The sequence below is a fragment of the Boleophthalmus pectinirostris genome, unplaced genomic scaffold (genome assembly GCF_026225935.1).
Source record: "Boleophthalmus pectinirostris isolate CB_2022bp ecotype Guang Dong unplaced genomic scaffold, ASM2622593v1 HiC_scaffold_8, whole genome shotgun sequence".
In the NCBI taxonomy this organism is placed as follows: Eukaryota; Metazoa; Chordata; class Actinopteri; order Gobiiformes; family Gobiidae; genus Boleophthalmus; species Boleophthalmus pectinirostris.
The window spans coordinates 40,264,157-40,288,668 of record NW_026571515.1 but is presented as its reverse complement, the minus strand read 5'-3'; the positions used below and the strand labels follow the sequence as shown (position 1 = coordinate 40,288,668).

The window sequence follows — 24,512 nt, the reverse complement described above, 5'->3', positions numbered from 1 at the left end:
CAGACATGATACAAAATGTAAACAATCACCTACATTTCACTACAGAGGGAGGGTGGCCCCAGGTAGAGTTGCTTGCTGAGTTGTTTTTTTTAGGATGGACTTTAAAACTGGAGGATGCAGGAAGACACCACCTCATGACATCAGCAGGTGGAACAGGAAAATGCAGGTTCACTCCAAAATGCATGAATGAACAAAGCAACTCCAGCTCTGTTTTTTAACAAGCACATAATGGTATAACAGGGATAACAACTGCACAAAAGCTGCTAGAATCGTGTTTTGCCACCTGCTGCCATATTGGTTCCGGTTGTTAATGTAAACAAAGTAAAGTCCAAACCCAACATGCATTAACTCCTCAAAAATCAGTAGTTCCATTCGTATATTAATAACTGTCTCTTCAATCAAAAGCCATAGAAAGGACCAACATCCATTAGAGCTGCTTCAATCGAAATCGCAATTTTAATCACCTTAATTTCCTTCATAAACAATTAAATCTCCTCTTATTCTGCATAAAAAACAAAACATCTGTACAAACATGATCTGAAATGTGATTCTTTATTTGTTGTCATTTCAGATATCAGTCTTTTTGGTTAGTTCTTCCTGTCTGACCTGTATCTAATTTCAGTGCTTATCAGAAAAAAATGCAACCGGTTTGTACATTTGTTGGCAAAAAAACAATTAGTAGTGCGTAGGTAAACTCCAGAGTATTATAGTAGTTTGTTCCAGGGCAGCTGTAGTGTAGAGCCCAAGCCGTTGTCCATCAGGATACTGTTACCTTTGACTGCTGTGGTCCTTAATAAACCATGAGCTGCTCTTTTACAAGTGCGGTCTGAGGAGCAGCTGCCACGCTGACTGCACCACCTCATCCTCTTCCTCTTCCTTCTTCTGTCATAATTTCAGACGGAGGGCAGAGGCCTTTATAACTCTATGGCAGATTCACTGTTCTTGAGAGAAGTATCGAAATGATGATCTACAAATGTTGAAACGTATTTGTTAGAAAAAGCTCCACAAAGGTTTTCATATTAATCTTCTCTATTGAACTCACAAAAATCACATCTTTGAGGCTGAATAATGGCACCAGTTTATGGAGCTATTGTGAAAAAATCATTTCACTTTGTGTCAGTTTTTGTTCCATGTGGGTAGGCCTGTGTGGAAGCTGGCGAACGTGGTCAAAAGTTGGAGGCAGACGCAAAAATGTCAATTTCACCTAAAAATATTTATTGTTGCTTTCACCGTGGATTCGTGGAAAAATGAAAGATTACATATTTACACAAAAAAATAACTGTGCTTATGCATACTGGGAAGGATTTTCCAAAAAAGTGAGCATCAAACCGCCATGTTTGATTTCCCAGTGGGATGTGTCTGTTGACAAAGCCAGGCCTTTCTTCTAGTCTTTTGAACCATATCACTTTTGTTTCTGGTTCTGATATTGTCATATTTTAGTTTTGGGATTCGGACATCGTTAATTGTGTGGTTGTTGGATCCTAACAGCAGAAAACGGCTCGAGAAATTTGTTAGCAGACTCGATAAATGCAAAAGAGAATCAAATGTGTGTGACTGCAAACCTCTGTTCAAACTGTTTACATTCCCAAAAGAATTGAAAAATGGAGAAAGACGAAGATGTCCGAATCCCAAAACTAAAATATGACAATATCAGAACCAGAAACAAAAGTGATATGGTTCAAAAGACTAGAAAAGACTGGCTTTGTCAATAGACACATCCCACTGGGAAAACAAACATGGAGGTTTGATGCTCACTTTTTCGGAAAATCCATCCCAGTATGCATTGAGCAATGACTGGAAGTCTGAGATTCTTGATGCCACACATGCATGCACGCACGCACGCACACACACACACACACGAAGAACCTCCCTTTGGGTCAGTGCAACAAACCCAGGTTAGCTCTTCTAGCCACTTTACTTATTTCTCAAGTGTGCTACTTACTTTCAAGGGCCTAACTCCCCTTTAAATAACAGTGCTCAAAATAAACTATAAACACTGAAATATGAAAATAAAACAAACAAAAAACATACTACAAAAGAGAACTGAAACCGATTTTCCCCTTTACATGGTCTGGCCCAAAACCTTCCCCCAGAGACTACAGATATGGCCGACCAAGGGCACACCCCCTCTTTTGTCTCTAGACCATGTGGAGTAACAGGTCAGCTGGTAAGTTATGGTAACAAAATGAATAGATATAACCAAATTATTTAACTAAACAAAGACTAAATAAAACAAACCCGGGATAGTCATATTTAGCTGTTTAGTTGAATATGGATAAACGATGTAAATGAAATTAATGTGAATAAACAGGGACAAAGGCACTTTTTGACCCAGTAATTAGATTAGATTGAGATATAAACCGGTGAACAGGTTAAACTAGAGGGATTCCCGCAGTTTTAAGATTGATTATACCCATAAAACAAACCTTGAGCTGTGTTTTGGTTCATTCATGCATGTTTGAGTACTCCTATATTTTCAGACTGTTTCCTTCTCCAGAGCTGAAAAGGCACTGCTCCACCAGCTGATGTCATCAGGAGGTCAGGGTTGAGCTGAATACAGTGTGAAGGCTAAATAAATAAAAGTGATAGATAAAAGATAAAGATAGCACTTAATAGATAAAAGTGGACTGAGGGAGTGTGACATCAGCCATAGTGCTTAACCAAGTGAAGTTAACAGTTACAACAGCTCATTTGGAGTGAAGTTTCATGTTTGTTATTCAGAGTGTGGATCATAGCAACTAAAAAGTGAATCAGGAGCGAGGTTTTTTGAAGATGCCCCTTCTCAGCTAAGGAACAAGGCCTGTTAGCAGTCAGTCGCTTACGGGAGCAGCCCTCGAGGAAAGAAGGCACCTGATTGGTCAGTTATAATGATCATATGTACCAACCAACATTTTAAGGTCAGAATGGATGGAGTCGAAACCTGACCATGCTCACATCCTGCTTGTAACCCGGCAGCTAGAAGGTTTGTTATGTCTATCTAAGCAGTCTATGGGGCTGGGTGTAGGTGCAGGTGCCTGGTCTGGTCTGGTCTGGTCTGGTCTGGCTGGGCCGTGGAGGTACTTGGGTGGAGTGCCTGATGTGGATACAGGGAGGTGCTGGTCTGGTTGTAGGACAGAGGTGTCTGGTGTAGGGTGGAGGTGCCTTAGGGTGGTGGTGCCTGGTGCCTGGTGCCTGAGTGGAGGTGCCCGGTGTAAGGTGGAGGTGCCAGGCGTGGGTAAGAGGGGCTTGGGTAGAGGTGACAGGTATAGGGTAAATGTGCCATGTGCCTGGGTGGAGGTGCTTGGTGTAGGGTGGAGAATGTGCCTGGAGTATGTGAGCCTGGTACAAAGCCGCAGTGTCCTGGTGCTGCAGACTGAGCTCTGTGTGTGTGTGTGTGTGTGTGTAGGCCTGGAAGACACACCTCATGGGCCGACAGGGCTGTCCACACAACCTCCGCAGAGCCGCACTCTACCAGAAGACTCAGCCTCTACAAGGTACTGCACTCTCTACTGCACTCTCTACTGCACTCTCTACTGCACTCTCTACTGCACTCTCTACTGCACTCTCTACTGCACTCTCTACTGCACTCACTACTGCACTCACTACTGCACTCACTACTGCACTCACTACTGCCTCATTGCACTCTCTACTGCAAAAGCCCAAGGTCCAGGCAGACGTGCTGTGGCTGTGCTCACTCTGTGTCCCCAGGTACGAGGTAAACATGTTCAAATATCAAATATATCTCTTCTACTGATATCATCTATAATGCTGATTTATTCTATTTATTCTATTATGTCTATTATTTATTCAAAAATATTTGACATGGTGGACAAGGTAGAACGTAGAATGAGCCTCACATGAGTATCACATTTGGTTTGCCAGTTCCTACAATTAAATTTTAGTTGGAAAACCTGTAGCCAATCATGAATGTGCTAGTGCAGCCTCTGGCTGGAGGTGCTGAGCTTTTAGTGGCCTCCTCGCTCCACAGGACCATGAGCTGCTGTCGTGTGTGTGTGTGTGTGTGCAGGCCGAGCAGTGGACAGCAGCAGGCAGAAGCAGGGCTGGACCACAGGGCCCCTGGGCAGAGACAGCAGGATCCCAGCTCTGGCCCCCACACACAAGAGCAACGCCGGCAAACGCTGACAGGGTCTGACAGGGTCTGACAGGGTCTGACAGTGTCTGACCCACCACCGTCTGCATGTGGGAAGCGCACTGACAATCTGCTCACAAACTGAACTGTTGAATAAAAAATCATTATAATTCCAATTTCCTTTAAGACACTGTACCAGATTTTTACTGAATCTTAAAAACTCTTAAAAGTGGATAAAAACAGAACAAGTTTTAAATGGTTTGCAGTGGTCCAAAGGTATTCCTCACTCTTCTAACATATTCCTAATTAACTCCACTCAGAGGCCATACTAGAGTTTCACAGTCACGGTAATGCACAAACTAGAATGCTAACAGCGCATTCATGCTTCGCAGATGATAATAATACTTTAGAATTAGAGTAGACAGCACACCAGGATCTGTACTGAGGCAAGACAAATGTGACTTTATACATGAAAAAGGTTGAGTATAGCCCCTTTAAAAATGTAGTCTCATCTTCATCAATGTCACTTTAATCCCCTTGTATTATACATTGTTGCTAGCAGAGGGATGAGCACTTGAGGAAAGCTGTTTAAATAAGGCTAAAGACAATAGCTGCTACTTTGACCAAAACAGGGGGAATCAGATTAAGACTCAAGTGCAGAATTACTCAAACATGTGAATGAAACAAGCACAACAGTATGGTCCTTCTGGTTATAACAATATTACAGTTGAAGTTGGGTATGCTATGCCATATTTCATTTTGTTCATATGGAAAAAGAGGCAACTTACACTTCTAAAGAGATAAAGACAGATATTATGTGCAGGTTTTGCCAAAGTTTGAACCACAGAAGTGTAGAGGACAGGTGGAGATCAAATATGCAAGAGATACGTAAGTGGGTTGGACTACATGGCAAAGAGGAATACAATAATACCGTAATAGTTTATTTTTAGATTGTCCTTAGAATGGACAGCTCATGTTGAGAGGACTCTGGCTGCAGACCTCCACCCACAGGACCCAGGTGACTCACCCCCATCCACATGTCCCTAAAATTAAACACACAGCAGCCAAAAAAAGGCCAATGTCTATTGTTTCCTGAAGACACTTTCCTGAATTTTTGGCTAATTATCACCAAACATCTTGATCTTAAAAAATAGGCCTATGCTGATAGTTTAATATCTGTTTTGTTTTTTGTTTTGTTTTTTAACATTTGACTTCCCTGTGCAAGTACTTCAAATTAGAAATGAAATCTATTGGTGTTTAAATGTCTGAAGAGCTTCAAATTGAAACAAACTTTATCACCTTTAACAGACAGTGACCTAAGGCAACATCTGATACAAAGTGTTATAAAGTAAAGTCACGACAGATGCTGAGGGACATGCGGGTGGTGGCGGTGTGTCCTGGTGGAGGTCAGTAGGGTAGGGTCCTCTGGGTGGTTGCTCATGTGGGGAGTAGTGTTTTTATATTATGTTACAGTCACGATAACTGTACCCTGAATGTATGTGACAATATTGATGGTTTTAACCAGTGTTGGGAAGGTGACTTTTAAAATGTATTCCCCTACAGATTACAGATTACATATCCCAAAATGTAGTTTGTAACGTAATCCATTAAATTACTTAAAGTGAGTAACGTAATCTGAATACTTTGGATTACTTGATATTGTCATGCTTTTTAAAACCGCATGAATGAACCGACCACATCCTGAAAAGTCTTGTTTGTTCTCGTCAAATTGGCCCTGGTTTAGACCTGGTTTAGGCCTGGTTTAGACCTGGTTTAGACCTGGTTTAGACCTGGTTTAGACCTGTTTGGACCTGGTTTAGTCCTGGTTTAGACCTGGTTTAGTCCCGGTTTAGTCCTGGTTTAGACCTGGTTTAGACCTGGTTTAGGCCTGTTTAGACCTGGTTTAGACCTGGTTTAGGCCTGGTTTAGACCTGGTTTAGACCTGGTTTAGGACCTGGTTTAGTCCTGGTTTAGACCTGTTTAGACCTGGTTTAGTTTGGTTTAGACCTGGTTTAGACCTGGCCTGGTTTAGACCTGGTTTAGACCTGGTTTAGACCTGGTTTAGACCTGGTTTAGGCCTGGTTTAGACCTGGTTTAGACCTGGTTTGGACCTGGTTTAGACCTGGTTTAGACCTGGTTTAGGCCTGGTTTAGACCTGGTTTAGGCCTGGTTTAGACCTGGTTTAGACCTGGTTTAGACCTGTTTGGACCTGGTTTAGTCCTGGTTTAGACCTGGTTTAGTCCCGGTTTAGTCCTGGTTTAGACCTGGTTTAGACCTGGTTTAGACCTGGTTTAGACCTGGTTTAGACCTGGTTTAGACCTGGACCTGGTTTAGACCCTGGTTTAGACCTGGTTTAGTCCTGGTTTAGTCCTGGTTTAGACCTGGTTTAGACCTGGTTTAGGCCTGGTTTAGACCTGGTTTAGACCTGGTTTAGACCTGGTTTAGACCTGGTTTAGACCTGGTTTAGGACCTGGTTTAGACCTGGTTTAGACCTGGTTTAGACCTGGTTTAGACCTGGTTTAGGCCTGGTTTAGACCTGGTTTAGACCTGTTTGGACCTGGTTTAGTCCTGGTTTAGACCTGGTTTAGTCCCGGTTTAGTCCTGGTTTAGGCCTGGTTTAGACCTGGTTTAGACCTGGTTTAGACCTGGTTTAGACCTGTTTGGACCTGGTTTAGTCCTGGTTTAGTCCTGGTTTAGACCTGGTTTAGACCTGGTTTAGACCTGGTTTAGTCCTGGTTTAGTTTAGACCTGGTTTAGTCCCGGTTTAGTCCTGGTTTTAGTCCTGATTCAGCCCAAAATGTGAAAACAGGAACATACCTCTGTGTAATCCATTTATTTCAACAAAGTAACTGTAATCCAATTACCACTCACTGAAACAGTAACTGTAACTGAATACAGTTACTCATAATTTGTACTCTGATTACGTAACTCCAGTACATGTAATCTGTTACTCCCCAACACTGGTTTATCATACTGATATGCTGCAACACTGTGCTCAGATTGTAAAGATATTCAAAGTTAAGGTTATTATAAATACTGACCAGTGTGGGTTTTGCTTTGGCCGATGCTGAATGTTTAGAAACCAGAGCAGCCGATGTCCTATGCACTCGTTTTGTAACATAATCACAGCCCTGTTTCACTTCAAACCCATAAGATTGTGCTCACATTATGTGCAGTGTGGTGCTCTCCTCGCACAAATGTCCTAATGAAACCAAATGACACCAAATCGACCAGTGGAGAATCAGCCTGCTGGAAATTTAACCCTGATATCCCATATGTGTGGTTGATTTAGCGTGTACCTGCCTCAGAGATCCAACACTGACTGTGGTTACATAGTTAAATCCACCTGTCACACTGGGATAACTCTTTAATTTAGTGTTTTATGGCTCGCTGTTGATTTGTGAAAATGAGTTTGACCAGCACAGCTCCACACATGGACACATATTATTCACTTGTGCATATTGAGCATTAATGTCTCCTTTTATATTTCACGAGGATGGCACTGAATGATCGCTTCTGTGAATGGATCAGTCTAATAAAAAACTACAGAAAAAACAGTTGGGTGTTGTGTGATTTACTCAGAATACAGTCCTTGGAACAAACAGTGTTGGAAGTAACGTGTTATAAAAGTAACAAATTACTGTAATGCGTTGCTTTTTGCTGTAACGCAGTAGTGTAAGGCATTACAGGGAAAAAATAATATTTTACTCAGTACAAATGTCAGTAATGCATTTTTAACCTGGACTGAAGTGGTGGGTTCTTCGTTTTTCTTCATGCAAATTCACTAAAATCGCAGAAAACGCAGGAGATGCGCTCGCAGTCACCCGACGGTCTCCGCAGGCGAAAGGACCGACGCAGAACTCCACGCTCCATGGGACGAACCGCAGCTGATGCCCGACACCTTGTCTGCAAGGCGCTTCCAAGTTCTAGTCCAAGATTAGTCCTGGTTTGGTCCTGGTTTAGACCTTGTTTAGTCCTGGTTCAGTTCTGGTTCAGTTCTGGTTGAGTCCTAGTTCAGTCCTGGTTCAGTTCTGGTTCAGTCCTGGTTTAGTCCTGGTTCAGTCCTGGTTCAGTTCTGGTTCAGTCCTGGTTTAGACCTGGTTCAGTCCTGGTTCAGTCCTGGTTTAGTCCTGGTTCAGCTCTGGTTTAGTCCTGGTTTAGTCCTGGTTCAGTCCTGGTTTAGTCCTGGTTCAGTCCTGGTTTAGTCCTGGTTCAGCTCTGTTTTAGTCTTGGTTTTGTCTTGGTTCAGCTCTGGTTCAGTTTTGGTTTAGTCCTGATTTAGACCTGGTTTAGTCCTGGTTCAGTCCATATATGGCACAAAAGTTATTTGAGAACTTATTTTGGTGAGAGTAACTTAAAAGTGCTGCAATAGTAATGTAATGTCTTACATTTTAAATGTAGTAAGATTGTAATGTAACAAATGACTTTGAAATGACAGTAACAAGTGATAAATAACACATTGCAGTTTTGAAGTAACTTGCCCAACAGTGGTTTTAAATACATTTTATTCAAAGAGGTTGTTGCCACATGTCTCGGGTCATTCTGCACGTGCAAATCCACGTTATGGTTTAATGACATTTTATACCAAAATGGAGTTAATATGATTGACTAAGATTCAGGAGCAGGACCACGCGTCAACCTCCACTCTCTTCGCTCCAACTCAGCTCAACCACATCTTCAATTACCCAGAAGCCCTATTTATACAGGCCTATCCAGACAACACCGTCTGACAGCGCGCTCTCCCTCCTCTCCCTCCAACCCTCGTGTCCCTTATGCGTCATTCAGCCCAAAGACCCCACCGTGTACAGAGGGGGGTCTTCAATCAACAGGGCTGAGCGCCTGAGACAGAGCCCCCATCCTGAATTTCTACCTAGCCACCGCATCTGTCCATATCATTAAGAAATATCTTTGTCGTACCACTGTTTGACTCTCGCAAATAAACTTCTGTCAACAGTCAAAACTTCCTCCAACTCAACTGCAACAAAACTCAAATAATCATCATCGGCCCCATAACACTCACCAAAACCCAAAAATAACCTTACCCTCCTCTCCTCTGACGGCTCCTCAGTCTCCTCCTTCTCCCACCTCCCTAACCTTGGCATCATCTTTGACCAGACCCGTTCCTGTGAACAGCACATCAAACATGTCCCCAACCCCGCCTTTTCCTCATCCATCACTCCCTCCGTCCCTCTCCCCTCAGTCTCCTGAAACCCACCACCCACCATCACCCAGCACCACCGCGCCCTCACCCGCGCCCTCACCCGTGCCCTCGCTCGTGCCCACTTATCAGCTCCCCCCACCGGGACTAAACACGACATCTGGGGGGACGGGGCCTTCTCCGCTGCTGCCCCCACTCTGAAACTCCCTGCTCAACACATCAGAGACTCCTCCACACACTCCATGTAAAAAAAAAAAAAAAAAAACATCTCTTTAAAACCACCTTTCATGAACTATCTTATTTCTTTTGTTTGCTTTCGTTTGTCTGAGGATCTTGAAAAGCGCTATACAAGTGTTTTGTATTATTATAATTATTATGAAATCTCCAAAACGGGTCCAAATAAAACGCATATAGGCACTTCATGATGAATGGCACAGAGTAGGGTCCAGTCCAGTGCGCTGACTCATGTCTGAACTAAAACCGTTCAGGTTAGAGTTAGGATCTAACTCCTCCTGCTGTGAGGAGCACCGTGTGGGCTGGAGTCTTCAGAAAAGGAGCCAAACTTTTTCCACCGCAGCTGCGCGCGTTGGCACAATTACGCACGGTCCATGTCAAGGTGTAGCTCCTCTAAAACGACACCGTGAACGTGGCCGTAGTCCCAGAGCCACTTCAGGGTCCGTGCGTGACGGGCTGACGTTCCGTGCCCGCATCTGTGTTCTCATATGGCGGTGGAGCGCGCGCACACCAGGTTGTCGTCGTGCGTCATGTTCCACATGCGGAGCAGCTCGGGTACGCTCATTTTATGCACCACTATGAGCTGTTTGTATATGCAGGGCTCATGGTTCAAGGGACTGACCTTCCGCCGCGTTACCCCGAATGTTCTAAAGGCCGGATGGGGCTCCGGGGCAGAGCCCAGCTTCTGCAGGCACATGCCCAAAAACACATCGTCTATCGGGTACAACTGCACCGTCTCCGAGGCAAGGAACAGGCTGCGCGCCATAGCCCCGGACATGAGGAAGCCTCCTCCGCCCGCGTACGGTGGGTATATCCCGTCGTACAACTCTTTGGGGATGTAGTACTTGCTTTGCCGGTTCCGAATCGGGCCCGCCTTGTAGATAATGTCTCCCACGAAGAGCTGCTCGTCCCGCCGTTCCTCGGTCTTGAACTTTATGAGTTCCAGTAGATTGTGCGTGTTGACGAATACATCATCGTCCCCCTTGAAGATGAAGCGCGTGCGTGGACAGTAGATGTTGAACCACTTGAGGAAGTTGACCTCTTTGAGGGTCAGGTTGAAGAAGGTGTCCATAAAGTCCCACTGCAGGATGTCTCCGTACAGCCGGTCCTCGTACTCCAGCAGCCGCTGCAGGTTCCGGGAGTCCTTACCCGTGGACGCGGTCCCAAGAAGAAAGACGGTCCGGACACTGCCGTCCTCGGTCTCGTACTCGCGGCCCCAGGTGAGACGCACGGCCTCGCGCCGGTCATGCTGCTCTATCACGGATTTGACCACGATGAGCAGGTGCACGTGTCCGCGCGCACACTTCTCCGGGTGGTTGATGCGCATCGGGAAGTAGCGGCAATGTTTCCGCAGAACAAACTGGTGGAACCTGGAGTCCAGGCGGCGGAACCAGTCCTGAGAGCGCAAGGACGCGTTCTCGGTGCAGTTCAAAACCTGCGAATCCCAAGACGCGGCAGTGGCGTTGGATGAGCGCTGTGCGTCCTGCTCCGTGGGCCCCTCCGTGGTCACACTGTGTTTGAATGAGAAGCAGTCCGAACCGCACCAGGCTCTGGTGCCGCCCGCTTTCAGCCCCAGCGCGTCCTTCTCTGCGAGCCTGTGGAGCATGAGGAAGGATGCGAAGACCAGGGACAAGCTCAGCACTGGCTTCAGCAGACCCAAAACGAGCCGCTTCCTACGGATCCAGTGACTCATGTCTCCGCGCCCCTCGCGCATCCAGCCGGACTCCCGGAGCCGCGCACCACGGCCCCAGGTGTGTCCGGAGCGCACGATGCGGAGCTGTGGAACTGAGTGAGGAGCGGCCGGACGGTCCCTCCTCTAGAGCTGAGATGGGACCAGCCCCCCTCGAGGTGTCACATGACACGAACACCCTCTTTAGGACAGTGCGCGCGCGGAGCACCCAAGTCTCACAACGTCTCAGGCGAACAACCGTGAAAACAGAGGAGGCCGATTACACAGTGCGTGTGCAGACAGTACACTCTCACTCGTCCGCTCCATCAGACTGTTCTTACAGCACATCCCACATAGATACAGGTACAGAGATGTTCTTAACGGTAAGACTACACCAGAACCAGCTGGTAATCGAGTCTCTGGCGACGCCTAGCGGACCATCCAAGTGAACGCAGCTGATCTCTAACTGGCGGATGAGCGTCTTCAGCGGCAGATGGTGCCCCTCTGTTCGGCTGTATGTGTGTTTACACATCAGTAATAGCACGATATACACTACAGGCTGGACTCTGGCACGATTCTGTTATTTGGCACTGTTTTAGTCAGATAGGGCACTTGGGCACAAAAAGAGTAAATGGACATTTCAGCAATACACAAAAATAAAATGAAAATGTTAGAAGCAGCAGTAAGGAAGGCCTACTTTTAGCTAGAGGACAAAACAATAAATAATGCAACAAATCTGGTACTTTCAAAGGGCAAACATCAAAGTGAGTCAAAGTAAATTATATCTGACGGAGCACTGCAAGAAACACACATTTTCAAATCATTTAATAGAAAACAAAATAAAAGTTTCCACCAGTTTTTACCAACTGGAACAAGACTCTAAAAACAAAACCTGTAGCTTACATTATTATGTGTGCCACAAAGGAAATATTTATCATCAGTCCAATCCAAATAAAGAAGAGTGTAGGCCCTGGCCTCTCACTTTCACTGTGTGTCAGGAAGTGTACTGCCATTTACCCTCAGAGACAAAACAAAACAAAACAAAAACGGAATATATTATAGGCCTGCCATTGATTTTTACTCAACAGTTTTCCTTTGTAAAATATTTTACAAAATTATGCTAAATATGTTTGGGCTATATTATTTACACTTTAACACTCCACTGTGAGATGTGTCATATCCATCCCCATCAAATAAATGTAAATTTGTATCTATATGGGATTTTTTTTTAAATGTAAAAATTACCTAGGCCTATGTGATAGGCCTATGTTAACGTCTATGTTAAAACTGACATTATGTAGGCTATGTCAGATAAATAGTATCATTATAAATGGGTGAGGCTCAGTATTGGCATTGGTTACAAAGATAGTTTAGTTCTGTATAAAATATAGACCAATTCTGGGGGAATATTCAGAGACAAAATATCCCTGCATTATATATTATTTTATGTATATTTTAAAATATATATATTAATTTTCTAGCTCTGTTATTTTATTATTTTCTATTAAAATTCTGCTGCTCCTACAGTCCCAAGATGGCCGCCGCTATTTACACTCCAGCAGTCTTCAGAGTCTTTCTTGCTTTTATTAGACACATTTGGGAAGAAACACACCATCCATGGTTCAGTTCAGTCCGGGTCCTGCTAGCTCTGTGTCCAGCCCAGGGTCCAGCAGCCGGAGGCGGGGGATCAGGACAGGAGCTGGCCGCGGGAGAAGAGCTCATCACGGCGGGGCCCTTCTCACGGAGCGCCGAGCATTTTAACCGTGCCCCGGTGCTCTTTACACCGGATCCTGTTTCACGAGGTGAGCTAATTATGCTAACGCGGCTAATCTGCTGCACAAACCGTGTGTTTATCAAAGGTGCTCACTTGTCGTGGCTGTAATGCTGTGTCATATTAACATGAGCTTATAGCTCTGTGAGATTAGCTGCGTGACTTTACACGCGTTCTTGGATCCATTTTGAAGACATTGTTCACATTGTTTACATGAGCAGTAGCAGCTCACAGCTAAATCCAGGACAGAACAGCAGGTGTGCAGCACTGCTCTCTATAATCATCCATGATAAAGTCATACGAAGTTATATAAATATATATTATAACCTTAAGTCTGTAGGTGAGACATTACAGCTGAGTAGCATTGTTTTTAGTTTTACAATGTCAAAAGGTGTACTAGTAGGAAGGTGTGCCACCTGCTTGTCTCTATGGCGATGCTATTGCTTTCTCTGGAAAATTACTTGGTGGCATTAAATGTATCTATCTTGTATTTCTTCAGTGACTTGGCCTGTTGGAATTCATCAAGATGGATCATTTTAGTGCCGCGTTGTGAAACATTCGCATCTCGGTACATCATCTCCATGGAGACAAGCAGGGAGCAGAGCCTTGACCAGAAAAGAGTAATGATTTAACTGTCGTGTTTTAATAACAAAGGTTAATATCTGGTGCCATTATTCTTTGGCTAACTAATAGTCGGGATTAGACACAGGTTGTAAACATGTAAACTGTAATGTAAAGGAGTGCCTTTTTATCTGCCTGTTAATTCCACATTAACTAGATTTGATGGAGCTTCTCACTAGAGAAATGGTGATCTGTTGTGTGGTGTGTGAATGAAAGTGGTTTAAGGATACCATATATTTTATACAGTGACATTACTAATGTTATCATGCGTTTTACAACTTTCAAAATATTAGGTAAACGTTTGTACCAGACTGGTGCCTCCTGTAGGTGCCTTTGAATGTAATCTTTCCAAATGTCCAATAACTATGGAATTTGTAAAAAGCTCATTTTAATTCTGTTTTTACATAATGGTGCACTGGTTTAAGCCTGTTCAGGAGCTGTGAGAACTCATGTAATTGTTAACATAATGCCAGCACACCACTTTAGCTAACACGTTTGTTTAGATTCCCATAAAACTGTGACATAAACATCCTGCTGGAGCGTATCAGACGTTTCAGAGCAGTTTACGCATGTGCTTTGTTAGATTAGTGTAATGATATAAGAGGAGCCAGACTCACTGAGATGGGCCCAGTTCTCTTGGTATGACCACTCAGGGAGCCTTCTGTCATGAGACCTCGTCAGTCATGGGGCTCCAGTGAACACAAACTTCTCTCTTATGTAATGGATTAAAAGGGGTTAGTTCCTTAATGAAGTCTTTTTTTTTTTCTTTTTTTTTTTCCACAAACAGGCTACATGTACCTGTTTCTTGTACACGCACATGTATCATCAGCAAAGTAAGAATCTTTTAGTTGTTTGGTGTCAAGCCTGCGCTATTAATCAGAGATGAAGTTGAATTTGTAATTGTCAGTAAACTCGGGCCTTTTTAAATGGAGAGGTCCACACGCGGCTGACTGTAAAATGCCTCGTGGTTTGGAGCAGACAGAAGACTTTAGAGGCAAACATTTGAGGTAAACATGTGGCTCTGACCCTATGTTCTCCACAGATGCCCGGGCAACTCAGGAGCAGGAAGAGGAAGAGCAGCTCCAAGTCCACAGGCTCCAGGAAGGTCAGTCACTGCACATATACACAAGCACAGACATACACATCCGTACATCTATACACACACACACATTCTACGCTTCATACATGACCAGTCCACACACATGATGGTGACTATGCTGCTCTAAAGACGAATCAGTGGAGCTAATTTCTCCATTGGTGCAGTGGTGAAACACTATCCTAGCACTTTTCAGAGTTTTTAACTGTTATTTTTTTGTTATAATTGTTTCCCCTCACCATATACTCACACAAAATGGCATTCAGAGTGATTCATGCGTGTTTGAGGAATTTTTAATAGCTTATTTTCAAGATGCCATTTTGCCGATGAACTCATTTTCACCGTCGTCAGTACACTGGGTGGTGCGGTGATGACGCTTTGTTGTGATGTTTACAGCTTCCGTAGGGCACTGCATTTTTCTAACGTGGAAATCGGCAAACTTGTTTCTTTTATTTTGTTGTTTTAGATCAATATTTAAATGTCCAAATTATAACAAAAGATCCACAGGTGTCATAGATGGTTTAGAATAAATAAAAACATATATAAAAAGTAAAAACATTAATGAAGTTATTAAATAATTTATATATAACTATTATTTTAGTTCTGAGTTATGAATGTAACTGCAATTCTATGAATCCTCCTGGCAGGCGTGTGCGAGCCAGAAGAGTAAGGTGCATCTGGACAGGTCAGACATCAGCTGTGAGTGTGAGCAGGGGTCAGCCCGCAGGAGGTGCTCGGCCTCCCCTCAGCCTGTGCCCCACCATGACAAGGAGAACCAGCAGGAGGCGCTGTGCTGTGGGGAGAGCATGGACTACCAGGACTACAGCAAGCTCTTCCCCGACGAGGATAGCAACCAGATCCTGCCTGTGGAGCAATTCTTTGGGAACATGGACACTGTTCAGGTCAGTTTGCACAGAATCACAACCCGTCATTTATTTTACAGTTTTTTTAATTAGTGTTACAAAAAAATCCAACAAAAAATTCTAATTCCAGATACTTAGCAATATTCGTCTGACAACAGAATGTGATTGTCAACATTAAATGGTAGTAGTCTTAGAACAGAAAATTACCCTTACAGGAAAATGTAAAACTGTAGTCTTTGCCCTGACGAAGACCATGTCGCTGGTCGAAAGGCGTTGGCGTCCCTTCATGTAATAAAGGACTTTTAATATATTCAGTCAGAGTGCCTCGGGTTTGTACCTTACCCATTTTTACATTTTCCTGTAAGGGTAATTTTCTGTTCTAAGACTGCTGTTTTAACCCTTGTAGAGCACCTGTACTGATATTCTTTACTCTTCTAAGACCCAGTGAAGCGCTCTACCTCCCTTGCTTTATCTATTAAATGGTAGTACTTTCTTTTCTATCCCCATGTGGCATAGTCCCACGTGGCATATTCCCATGTGTTTTATATGTGTGTAATCCCTCAGTGGTCCAGGTAGGTTCCATAATGCTTCATGGGCGTATACTAGTCTATCAGATCAAGATCATTATACAATAGATTGTAGGGGTGGGCGATATCTCGATATTTTTAATATATCGAGATTTTTTAAAAACTCGATGTGAATTCTGACATATCGTATATATCAATATAATGCATATATTCAATTTTGATTTCGCCATTTCGCTTGTTTATCTTCTCTCTCGTCGCCCGCGCTCCTCCGCCTTCCTGATTTTGTTCACTCTGTCTCCTTCACTCGTCACTACCACCGTGAACACCGAAAGTTGGTGCCAGTGAAAAGCTTCAAGCACCACGAACCTTTTCCACCATTTACAGACAAAACCATCAGCAGCACATCCTCATATTCCACCGAGTCATGTTCTTTAGTCCAAAAGAAGTTGAACCGCAAGAACAGCTCTTGGAGTGCGCTGTTTATGCAAATTAGCCATGCGCTTTTTAAGTTTCGTTTCTGTAAAACGTAAACAAGTCTACGCAAAGCTGCAACAAAAAATAAATAAATAAAATAATAATAATAATAATAATTAACACTATAATCTCAAACGGGCTGATGTGGCTCTTGAGTCGTTATGCTATAGGCCTATATCTTGTAAAGTTTAGCAATGTAAAGTTTATTTATGCAGAAGATTTTAATGAATAATCTGTTGCAGTGTCACTTGTACAACAGTGTTTGAATCGTTGGGTTTGATCTGCAGTGGATTGTGGGAAACCTCAGAGCTCCTTACGCTGGTGAGGAACATGTGTCTGTTAAAATAAGGAACATCCAGAGCTTCTTCTACTAAATGAGCTCATGGTTCTGGTTCTGGTTTGGATAACAGAGTTAATGCAAAGATGAGCTTGTCTTGAGTTGTTTAATTTATGAATGAAACAAAGGAAATATGTTTTATTTCTTTTATTTAACAGTTAAATTATTATTTATGTAATTAGGGTTTTTTGTAATCTTAAATGTTCCTGTATGAACTGCCGACCTCTTATACTTTAATAAAAAAAAAAAGACCTTGTGGAATTTGGCAGATTTGTTTTTGCAGTTTTCAGTTTTAGGGGGTTATTTTTTCTTGAACATATATCGAGATATATATCGTATATCGAGATATAGCAAAATATATCAAGATATATTTTTTGATCCATATCGCCCAGCCCTATTAGATTGTATAAAAAAGTGGACTAAGGGAGTGTGACGTCACCCATACCGTACAACACAGGTGTCAAACATAAGGCCTGGGGGCCGGATCCGGCCCTCCAAGACCTTTAATGTGGCCCTCTGCTGATTTTCTACTAAAATATTTTAATTATATTTTCTTTCAAAATACTGTATTTTCTGCGGTGTTTATCATAGCAGCGTGTCCAGCGTCTCTGTGCGTGGCCCCTCCCACCAGAGCAGCACAAATGAAGACTTGTCTCTTTCCAAACGCTCTTAAAGGACGATCGTTTTGACTGTTGACCGTGACACCCTCATCAGAAAAATGTCCAAAATGAGAAAAGTGGAGCTGAGTGCAGGATTTTACAACAAAAAATTGACTTATTCCTATTTACATACAATTTAATGTTAAAACATTGTGTTGAAATTACATTTTTCTTAAAGTTTCAGGTTGTTCATAGTATTATAATATTTTGTAAAAGAAAGAGTTCATTAATTAAAAAAGATTTCTGTAATAGATTTGTGTTTCTCTGCACAAATATTTGAACTTATTGTTATTTTTGGGGTTTATATTTCATGAGTTTTCTGATCCGGCCCCTTGGGGATCAAAGTAGGTTGGATACGACTCCTGGACCAAAATGAGTTTGACACTCCTGCCTTACAAGGTCGGCAGTTATAGGAGTGAATTTGGAGCCAAGTTCCATATTAGGAATAAAAAATTGTTCACCGACAAAATGGCGAAATAAAAACACCCGAGTCATGTAGAGCGGGTTAATATAAACATTTTAAGACCAAAGTGACGAGACTCACTGCAGCAGTTACAGAATGAGGATTGACAATACATGTATCCTAAATTACAGACTTCAGGTCATCACACAATACATACTGGGAAGGATCCTATGAAAAAGTGAACCACCATGTTTGTTTTCCCAGTGGGATGCGTCTATTGTCAAAGCTGATCTTTTCAATTCTTTTGAACCATATTGCTTTTGTTTCTGGTTCTGATATTGTAATATTTTAGTTATGGGATTTGGACATTGTAATTGTGTGGTTGTTGGATGTCCTAACAGCAGAAAATGGCTCAAGAAATGAACTTCGGAAGTTTGCGAACTCCATAACTGCAAAAGAGTCTAAAGAGTCTAACAGCGTTTTCTCACATTGGCCCTTCAGTAGAATGACAGCAGCCAGGACTATAGATATTCTGTCACATTTTCATCAATTCCATAGAAATAATTTGATTTGATGTTGTTGATGCCAAGGCTGTCATCATAAATAATCAAATTAGTTCTTTAGTTTGTAAAATTTTGATAAAGATGCTGATATGGGTTTGGCAACCTACTCCACTATGAGGCATGTCACCCTGTGTTTGAACTCTTAGAACTCTGAGAGATACAAGATACAGTTTTATAAAAGACCAAAGATAGTTAGTCTTTCACAGATTTTCATTTTCTTTTTATTTTTTATTCCAGAAATATTTACACTGTAGATTCTCACTGAAGACATCAAAACTATGGAATGTAGTGTGAAATTAACTTGTTTTATAGATTTCAAATTCTTCAAAATAAGTAAGAAGAAAGTATGACTATATACCCCGCTCTATCAGTCCATTTAGGCATTGTGGCCATGTCTGTTATGTCGACATCCATATGAAAAACAAGTTTTTACAGGCCTCCTGATATATTTAAAAGTTTATTTTACCTTAATTTAAATTGAGTATAATTTTGTTTTAACAGCAAGTAGGGTGGTAGTAGTAGTAGTAGTAGTGGACCCAATTATCAAATCCCTAAGGCTGCAGTTTGTAAAGTAGCATAATTTCCTCCACATGACACACAAAATGTCCTGTCTTATTGTGCATAAAATCTGCTAACCCTGTAGTTTAGATCTGCACAAACCTGTTCTGAAATGTGATTCTTGTATTAGTTTGTCAGTTCAGATTTCAGTCTTTTTTTCTCATTTCTTCTGGATGTATTTCAAATGTTTTGAAATTGAATCCTGTTTTTATTATTATTGTTATTAGATTTGTGCAATCTCAATGCTTTGTTAGAAAAATTACAATTACACATTTTTTACAAATCCATAAATATCAACAGTGTTGTGCAAGTTCACAGTTTTCATGAACTAGTTCAAAGTTCAGTTCACACTTGTTCAAAGTGAATAGTTCACGTTCATAGTTCACAATTTTAATTTTGAACTAGTTCAAAGTTCAGTTCATTTTATATTTAGATGAGATCTGTAAATGAAAGGCTGCATTTATTTTTCAAACTGACTTCTAGTTTACAACAACTTTACAAGATCCACTGTTGGACAAGTGACTTTAAAACTGTAACGTGTTATTTATGACTTGTTACTGTCATTTCAAAGTCATTTGTTACATTACAATATTACTGTATTTAAAATGTAAAACATTACATGACTATTGCAGCACTTTTAATTTACTCTCACCAAAAGAACTGTTAAGATGCTGAACTTTTGCGCTGTATATGGACTGAACCAGGACTAAACCAGGACTAAACCAGGTCTAAACCAGGTCTAAACCAGGTCTAAACCAGGACTGAACCAGAACTGAACCAGGTCTAAACCAGGACTAAACCAGAACTGAACCAGGTGTAAACCAGGACTAAACCAGGTCTATACCAGAACTGAACCAGGACTAAACCAGAACTAAACCAGAACTGAACCAGGTCTAAACCAGGACTAAACCAGGTCTAAATCAAGACTGAACCAGGTCTAAACCAGAACTGAACCAGGACTGAACTAGGTCTAAACCAGGAATAAACCAAGACTAAACCAGGACCGAACCAGAATTGAACCAGGTCTAAACCAGGACTGAACCAGGACTAAACCAGAACTAAACCAGAACTGAACCAGGAATAAACCAGGTCTAAACCAGAACTGAACCAGGACTAAACCAAGACTAAACCAGGACTAATCCTGGACTAGAACTTGGAATCTAGGACCGCCCCTGAGAGAACCCCGAGTGCGATCGGGCGTCAGCTGCGTTTAGTTCGGTGGAGCGCGGACTTCTGCGTCGGTCCTTTCGCTCAGGATCACCTGACGGTCTACGCGGGCGCACCTCCGGCGTTTCACCGCTGCTGATATCGCGGGCGGTGATTTTAGCAAATTTGTATGAAGAAAAACGAAAAACCCACCATTTCAATCCAGGTTAAAAAAGCATTGTGACGCGCGTTACTGACATATGTACCAAGTAAAATAATACGCGCGCGGAGCAGCACGTCCTGTGCGTGTAGATTTCAGAAAATAGGATCCATCCTATTTTTTGACGCTCTACACGAGCGTAGGCGCGTATCCCCGTCAAAATCCACAGAGAGCATGTATCTATTGTTGTATTTGTGCATTTACCATCAGCACATTGTGCTCCCTGGGCAGTTGTGTATCATGTGAAAGAGCCCAGATCCACATACACTGTTAATTAGTGCTTTGAAATTTACTTTTGAAATCCTTGCGTTTGCCGTGGTCAGCCTGTACAGAAGGTAAATACAAGCAGCTAAACGCGCCCAGTCAAGTTTGATTGACTTCCCATTGAGAGACACAAGAGCCCGTACGTTCCGCTAAAGCTGCCGGTGGAGTCGCCTTCACGTTGACACGCGGCTGTGGTTTCGCGAGGTGAAGTGCGAGCAGATCGTCACTCTTCAAATTCCGACGTTTAACTGAACTCCAACAGTGACATACGTCGTTCATCACACATAATTTGAACAAATTCACGTTCAAGTTCTTGATTTACAAAAGTGTTGCGTTCAGTTCAAAGTTCACTGAAAAATGAACGTGTTCAATGAACGCGTTCTTTTGAACTCGTTCATGCACAACACTGAATATCAAACTATAATAATCTATACTTGATACCATGTTTTAGCTCAATTTGGATGTTCCAGCTCCTGGTTTTAACTTAAGCACATACAGATGGTTTGCAGTGATATCACGCTGGGGGTGTACTGCATTGATCTCATGGCTGATACATTTTTACATTGACTGAAGGAACTCATGAAAAAATACAAAATGGATTTAAAGAACACATTTTCAGGAGCCTGTGACCAGTATGAATGTTCATGGTCGCGTTTAGAAGTTTGAGAATTTCTGCTGAGAGTGACTGAACTGAAAAACTTTTGGCTAATGCCGATTTACTATAAAGTATCAATGAGTTTTTGTTGTTTTATTGCACGCAGGACTTTCCGCAGAGACCGTCCGCGCCGTCCACCACCGTGTCCAGAGCTGAGAGGAGGAGACGCTACTTCGCCCAGGAGGACAGTGAGGAGGAGGAGGAGGTCACGAAGACGAGAGCGGAGGGGGAGAGAGAGGAGCCAGATCAGCACCCCGAGGACCCCCGCCCCCCCCTCCTTTGAGAGACACTGACGCTGGGAGCGCAGAGACCCGAGTGCCAAAGTAAGACTGGAGGGTCCACGGAGAAGTGATCGATCCCACTCTGAACCAAACCTGTGGACAGACACCAAACTGAGGGCTGTACACCAGATCATATTTTGTCATATTTATTCTTCAATCTGATGAAAAGCACTTTAAATTCAAATCCTATTAGGGGGCTCAAGGCACATTCTTGAAACAGACAATCCGATCCACAGGAGACACGTGATTTATGATCCGTCTTCCAAAGGGGGATATTGGGTTTTAAAGTGCATATGACAGGTTTTCATGTTTTTTCTAATTCTGATGCGGTTTGGTGGGGTAGTACTTGCGCTGATTTTTAAAGATTCATTTTGCAGCAAGTAAGTAGCAGTTTGTGGGGAAAAGTCCAAAAAATGCAGGAAGTAGAGCTAAGTCGTAAAACAAACTTCTAAAATGCACACACAATTCACGCACATGGAAGGACATTTTCTGACAGTTTAAGCCTTCATTTAATAAATAAAGCAGTTGTTATATATTTTTTAGTCCAATCATATAATAACCATTTTGTATTGGACACGTTTTGACCTGTTTACATTATGGTTGCTAGGTAACAGTTACAGCATTATCCTCAATGTTACCTGTGTCCAATCTGAAAGTAAAATTTAGTTTAAAATAAAAAAAACTAGACAAGATTTGAGTAAATTGTTAAGAATAATAATTTGTTGACTGTGTTTTAGTGAAATTAGTAGTCTAACCTGTCATATGCACTTTCAACAACCTTTTAAACTATCAATACGGCTTTAAAAAGAGTTCCTCCTGGAAATAGATTGAATGTTCAGCAGACACGGCAATTCTGCTGGAACACCGGCAACATAAATCGAGAGAATATGGCCTTTAGCTTAAATATTTTGTACGACGCAATTGCACTATATAATGTACGTGTAAATAAATACGAGCAGAGTGGGTTTTGCGCTGGAAGTCGATGGAGGTCGTCGAAAAATTACAGCTGTGTTTTGTATTGTTCGCGCGACGCCGCATCATCGCAGAGATACTTTGCAATAACGTCACGCCGGGGGTGCTCTATATGTATCTGTATTTGCTTACGTTTTCAGAAGCCTGCGATCAGTGGGCTCTGTTCACATTTACGTCACAAAGTCAGAAGACGTTTGGAAACATGCAGATGATGATTTCCTTTGGGCTCTGTTGGCGAAAGTAGCACTGACAAAATCTGGGAAAACTGAGAAAATGGCATGATTTTCTTCATTTAGACGTTGTAGTTTTCTTTTTTTCCTTTTATAAATTGCCTTTTCATTTGTGTATTATAATTTGTCTAGATTAAAAATGAATTTAAAAATGGTAGCGTTCCGTTCTGTTGGTCAGAGCAGCTGCCTGTAAGTGACACTGAAGATGTGCTGAATCCATGGTTTTATCACGGGCGCACTGTCGGTAACTAAACCCGGAAGTCGTCATCCGCATGTTTCCAAACGTCTTCAGGTAACCGTGAATAGAGCCTATACAAACAATCATGGTTCTGTTTAGGTGTTTGCTTTTCACCAACAAAGGTGAGGGTGATTAACTGAAACGGCTGGATAATGCTAACTATCTTTTGACTGTATTTAGACTGTTGACTGACTTAAATCAGTTATGGACACAGTGTGTTAAAATAAAGATTAAAATCACATTAAATTCTGATATGAGTAATAAAGCCTCAGACATTAGAGCATCCAGTTAGCATCACACCCCCAAGATGTTGACGACATGAGCTGCAAAGTATCAATCATCTGAAATAAAACATCACATTGAATTCTAGAACGTGAACACAGCGGACAGGTCAGCCTCTGTCATACTCTGAGTGAGTGAACATCACAAGCGTGTGATAAGATTTTTGTGGCACATCACCCAACTCTATGTCCATATTTAGCATGAACCAGATGTTTGTTTTTCTTCTTTTTTTTCAGCTTCAAGAAAACAGGACTGTTATTTGCTCATATTGTATACACATCCAGTAGTATCAACATTTGAAAGAAGCACGAAATCTCAGCTGATGAACTAATTGAGTGGGTGTGGTTTACATTACATCAGAAAACTCCTGAAAATGTGTTGTTTAAATCTATTTCATATTTTTTGAGTATTTGAGTTTTCAGACTTTTTTCTGGCAGTGTTTGCTAATGTGTGCATTGTGTCATCAAGATAACTGCTGAACATTCCACCATAGACATACATGAAGAACACCTCGAGCATGCAAAGTATCAATAAAGACGAGCAAATGGCAGACCTTCCACCAGAAAAAGTTGCATAGTGCATCTTTGATGTACACATTGGATTTAATCACAGCTTTGAACAAAGACATTACAAAATAGACAAAAATATTTGTATTGTTGACATGTTTTGTTATTGATTTCAGTGCAACAACTCCTTATGAATGTTCAACAGTGTTTTTATATATGAACACAGTTATTTTGTACTCATTTGTACTAAATCATCATGTACAATTTTCTTGTTTTAAGACTGCCTTTAATCTCATGCCTTATTTACTCATCTCTGCTGTGTTTGTATCTAAGCCGCAAGCTTCAGAAGCTTCAGGCACTATTCCATTTTATGCCATACAAGAACTAATAAATGCCTTTTCATAATCCAGTGTTTTTTTGTTTTTTGTTTTTTTCTGGAAATAATAAAACTAATAAAAAATAAATAAAGTAAACCAAGTTCAACACAGTATATTTCTACAAATCACAAGAGCATTCACCTCATAAAGCTTCACAAAGTTGTTGATTAAAAGTATAAGTAACTTTTGTCACCACAAGCTGTTCTTTGCTTTGAACAGCATTACTATCTTGCATTTATTCAGTTTCAGTTATTTTGTTAATTCCTTAAAAATTACTTGGAAAAACATGTTCCCAGTGTGAGCAGGGTCGACTCTCCACAGACGTGCTCTCAACTGACC

The 24,512-nt window shown here is 41.9% G+C and overlaps 3 protein-coding genes across 9 annotated transcripts in view; 2 read left to right on the top strand and 1 right to left on the bottom strand.

Annotated features, from left to right (window-relative positions):
* The window catches only part of cep104 (centrosomal protein 104), a 72,279-nt gene extending 66,341 nt beyond the window's left edge, over positions 1-5,938 (top strand). For 4 of the 5 annotated variants that reach the window (XM_055166350.1, XM_055166348.1, XM_055166352.1 and 1 more), the window contains one exon: positions 3,386-3,993. In XM_055166350.1, the coding sequence (XP_055022325.1) occupies positions 3,386-3,733 (348 nt within the window). In that variant the 3' untranslated portion in view covers positions 3,734-3,993. The other variant, XM_020923953.2, reaches the window with a different exon arrangement.
* Positions 5,939-8,557: 2,619 nt separating this feature from the next.
* Positions 8,558-11,274, bottom strand: b3gnt7l (UDP-GlcNAc:betaGal beta-1,3-N-acetylglucosaminyltransferase 7, like). The gene has a single exon (XM_020923941.2). The coding sequence runs from the start codon at positions 11,173-11,175 to the stop codon at positions 9,946-9,948; it is 1,230 nt and encodes a 409-aa protein (XP_020779600.1). The 5' UTR covers positions 11,176-11,274; the 3' UTR covers positions 8,558-9,945.
* A 1,438-nt stretch (positions 11,275-12,712) lies between these two features.
* Positions 12,713-24,201, top strand: cunh1orf174 (chromosome unknown C1orf174 homolog). 3 transcript variants are annotated; one of them, XM_020923944.2, is made up of 6 exons: positions 12,713-12,932; positions 13,401-13,521; positions 14,565-14,627; positions 15,266-15,520; positions 21,394-21,610; positions 23,527-24,201. In XM_020923944.2, the coding sequence occupies exons 2-5, from the start codon at positions 13,483-13,485 to the stop codon at positions 21,568-21,570; spliced, it is 534 nt and encodes a 177-aa protein (XP_020779603.1). In that variant the 5' UTR covers positions 12,713-12,932; positions 13,401-13,482; the 3' UTR covers positions 21,571-21,610; positions 23,527-24,201. The 3 variants fall into 3 exon arrangements, with proteins under 3 accessions (XP_020779603.1, XP_055022032.1, XP_020779604.1); XM_055166057.1 differs by having other exon boundaries at positions 21,394-24,201; XM_020923945.2 differs by lacking the exon at positions 13,401-13,521 and having other exon boundaries at positions 21,394-24,201.
* Positions 24,202-24,512: the final 311 nt, after the last annotated feature.